The sequence below is a fragment of the Populus alba genome, chromosome 2, assembly GCF_005239225.2.
Source record: "Populus alba chromosome 2, ASM523922v2, whole genome shotgun sequence".
NCBI lineage: Eukaryota > Viridiplantae > Streptophyta > Magnoliopsida > Malpighiales > Salicaceae > Populus > Populus alba.
This window is the reverse complement of record NC_133285.1, coordinates 17,833,393-17,836,480: the sequence shown is the minus strand read 5'-3', so window position 1 is coordinate 17,836,480 and position 3,088 is coordinate 17,833,393. Positions and strand designations below refer to the sequence as shown.

Genomic DNA, 3,088 nt, shown 5'->3' with positions numbered 1-3,088 from the left:
TCGAGAGTGGATCTGAGAGGATTCCAGTTATGATTAAAGCCAAAAGGAGGTTTCGTAGTCTTTATTCTTAGGCATGCTTCTTTGCTTTTCCACTCCCGCAAGTTGTTTGCATAGGTGGATTTCAAGTTCCTATAGCATAAAGAAGCTTTGTGGTGGACTTCCATCGTCATCTTGTTGGGTAGCTTGAATAAATAATTATCTTAAATAATCCTATTTATTATCTCTTCTCATTGTCTTGTTCTATTACAGGGTTAAGAATAATAGCCAGGATGACCTTCAATCATGGGACACAAAACCATTGTGGATGTGGGATTTTTTGTTTCTTTTTTGGCTTAACTAGACAATTGTTTGTAGTGACAGTTACTTTCTGGGGCAAGAAACAGTGGACTGTCCCATGATCTGGTTACAAACAATTTAGTGGTGCATGTGCTGCTTCTCTGCAAGATGCAGAGCCCAACATCATTTGGAAAACAATTTCTTACCGCCTCGTAAAGATTCCCTACATTTTAATATAGATGGAGCTGTAAGACTTCATTAGACCATGATTTTCCTCTAGGGCAATCTGGGCTGCCATCGTAATAAAGAGACGATTGAATATCTTCTTTGTGGAATTAGTTGCTAAATGGAACATCAAACATTCATTTCCTGTCAGATGATGATGGCTTGAACTGAATAAGATGTAAACATGATTTGAAGGCCTTGTCGAGTTCTAATGAATTATAAAATTTTAACTCGGTAGAAAAACAAGGTTTTTTATATTTTTCTGTCAAAATTTCAGTCTAATTTATATTAATGATTAAGGAAATATCTATAAAATCTGTCAAAAATATTAATGATTAATTTATATTTTTCTGTCAAAAATCTATAAAATCTTAATGATTAAGGAAATAATATAATAAAAAAAATTATTCCAAGAGACGTGACATAAAGTTTATGCGAAAGCGACTGTCACTCGGTGACATTTCCAGTACTTTGTCTATTCTTTGTTGAATTTTGCAAACATTTTTTAACTTGTGTTTGCGCTTGCTTTCCCTCCACCGTTCATTCTGTGGATCATCTACATTCATTATATTTGGTGATTCATTTATGGTAATAGAACGTATTGTTCTTGTGTTTCCTCACGGGAAAGAACTTGGAAGGAGTTCATGGCGTCACACACATGAATTGAACGATAACTTGAAGAGAAAGGACATTAGAAAAACAACTTGTTCCTGTAAAATAAAGCTGTCTACCTCCAAAGCAATCAAGGTCATTTTCCAACAGCTTTATGGAAAATGACGCTTGAAAGCCTTGTGGAAGAAACAGCAGCTTCTTGAAAGCCTTTCACTACTAAATCTTTATTCCACTCCTAAAAAAAAATAGAAATAGAAACACAGCTTCCAGCCCTCCTCCACCGCGAATAAGATTAAGCAGATGCAACTGGACCCAATTAGACGTTAGTTTCCACAGCTTTCATGGCTTTAAACCTTGGCTCCTTGGCTTGGAATTTGAGCCCAGCATACAGCTTCATATAGTCATCAAATACAAATTTCGGGTACAGTTGTTTCTTCTCCTCTGCTTCTTTCTCCACCAAAGCAGGTGCTGGATAGATAACTGCATCGTTTCCAGGGTTGTAGAAAGGGGCTATCGACATCCTAGTGCCGTCTGTTTGAGCAATCACTCTGTGCTCCACGCTCTTATACTTGCCATTGGTGATCACCTGCGTGTTCATAGAAGTTCCAAGGAATTTAGTATGGTTAGAACGAGTGAGCCAGATTTGACCCAATGCTTTGAGTTAAGACACCAGCAATTAGCTAGCTACGTTGCAGCAGTTCAGATTATTTTACTGGGCATACCTCAAGCTGGTCACCAAGGTTGACGACAATGGAGTGGCGCATGGGAGGCACATCAATCCACTGGCCATCCTTCAGAAGCTGCAGACCGCTGACCTTGTCGTCCTGGAAGAGCAAGATGATGCCACCAGCATCTGTGTGGGCCCTGAGACCCTTGACCAGGTCTGGCTTGGGGCATGGTGGATAATTGCTAACCTTGGTCCCAAAGTTTGGACTACCGCTAGATCCACAGAAAGCCCTCTTGAGGTACCCCTTTTCAAGTCCAAGGTTCTCACATAACAAGTCCAGAAGCTCCTCCGCCAGTTTCTCCAGCTTCAATGCGAATTCTTTCATCACCTTCCTGTATCAACCAAAACATATTCGGGTAAATATCGAGAGGTGATATATACTAATCATACCCTTAAGGCTACTTAATTACTAATCACCTTCTTGGGCACAGTTGATGCCAAGTTTTATTAAGTATTAAATATTAGTTACTGTACCTGTACTCGTCATCGAGATCGGGGATCTCAGCAATGTTAGAAATGGGGAGATGTCGCACGTGGAAGGTGCTCTCCCAGTCCATATCTTTGATCTCTGTTTGGACACCCACAAGGGCTTTGCTTGTCACCAATTCCTTGAACCTTTGCTCCATGCCTTTCTTGTAGTGTTCTTTTGCCATTCTCTCCACAGTGTCCAAGAATTCATGGGCTATGCCATGGTTCAACAGCTGAAAAACGTTCAAAGAAAGAAAGAAAAAACAAGTGTAAGAGACGGGGGTGATCAATCTAAACTAAATATATAATGTCGGAAGGCATTTTTAGGAAAAGAGTATTGTTGACAAACCTCAAAGAAGCCCCAGTTCTCACAGGCATCTCTGATCTTTTCCATGGTGGCAGCTCTCTCCTCACCGTTAAGCTTCTCCATGTTAATCACTGGGAACTCCATCTCTCTCTTATCTTTCTGCTTCTCTCTAAAGTCCTTAAAGCGATGCTTAATTTGATGCTTGCTTCGGATACAATGGAGTGTTGATATGGTATGGTATTTATAGGGGTCTGAAGAAGATTACTGTAAGTGATGGTGGGGCCAAAGGGTATTTTAGTCATAATCTTAATTAAAAAAAATTGAATAATTGGTAAATCATTTTGAGACTTTGTAATATATATGTTTGGGCCGGCCTAATGGGACCCACTTTGGTGGCGGCACGCTTTCTCTCCTATTTTCAGTTTTTCACCCAAAAATGGACGCTTTCACGCGGCTTCACCACTTTCCATGCT

General features: G+C 39.9%; 1 protein-coding gene across 2 annotated transcripts; it reads right to left on the bottom strand.

Moving 5' to 3' along the window:
* Positions 1-1,192: 1,192 nt before the first annotated feature.
* On the bottom strand, positions 1,193-2,822 carry LOC118031964 (1-aminocyclopropane-1-carboxylate oxidase 1-like). 2 transcript variants are annotated; one of them, XR_012169135.1, is made up of 5 exons: positions 2,658-2,822; positions 2,315-2,541; positions 1,836-2,172; positions 1,321-1,699; positions 1,193-1,289 (listed from the first exon to the last, which is right to left on the bottom strand). XR_012169135.1 is itself a non-coding variant. In XM_035036513.2 (4 exons), exons 1-4 carry the CDS (start codon positions 2,757-2,759, stop codon positions 1,430-1,432), a joined length of 936 nt encoding a protein of 311 aa, XP_034892404.1. In that variant the 5' UTR covers positions 2,760-2,822; the 3' UTR covers positions 1,193-1,429. The 2 variants fall into 2 exon arrangements, 1 of the variants encoding a protein (XP_034892404.1); XM_035036513.2 differs by having other exon boundaries at positions 1,193-1,699.
* Between the last annotated feature and the right edge of the window lie 266 nt (positions 2,823-3,088).

Bases quoted from the DNA above. Each gene is read 5' to 3' on its own strand.
- LOC118031964 (XM_035036513.2), bottom strand. From the start codon at position 2,759: ATGGAGTTCCCAGTGATTAACATGGAGAAGCTTAACGGTGAGGAGAGA. The intron at 2,173-2,314 runs GTACAGTAACTA...TGGTTGATACAG, and splicing joins GATCTCGATGACGAGTACAG to GAAGGTGATGAAAGAATTCG. The intron at 1,700-1,835 runs GTATGCCCAGTA...ATGAACACGCAG, and splicing joins ACCTTGGTGACCAGCTTGAG to GTGATCACCAATGGCAAGTA.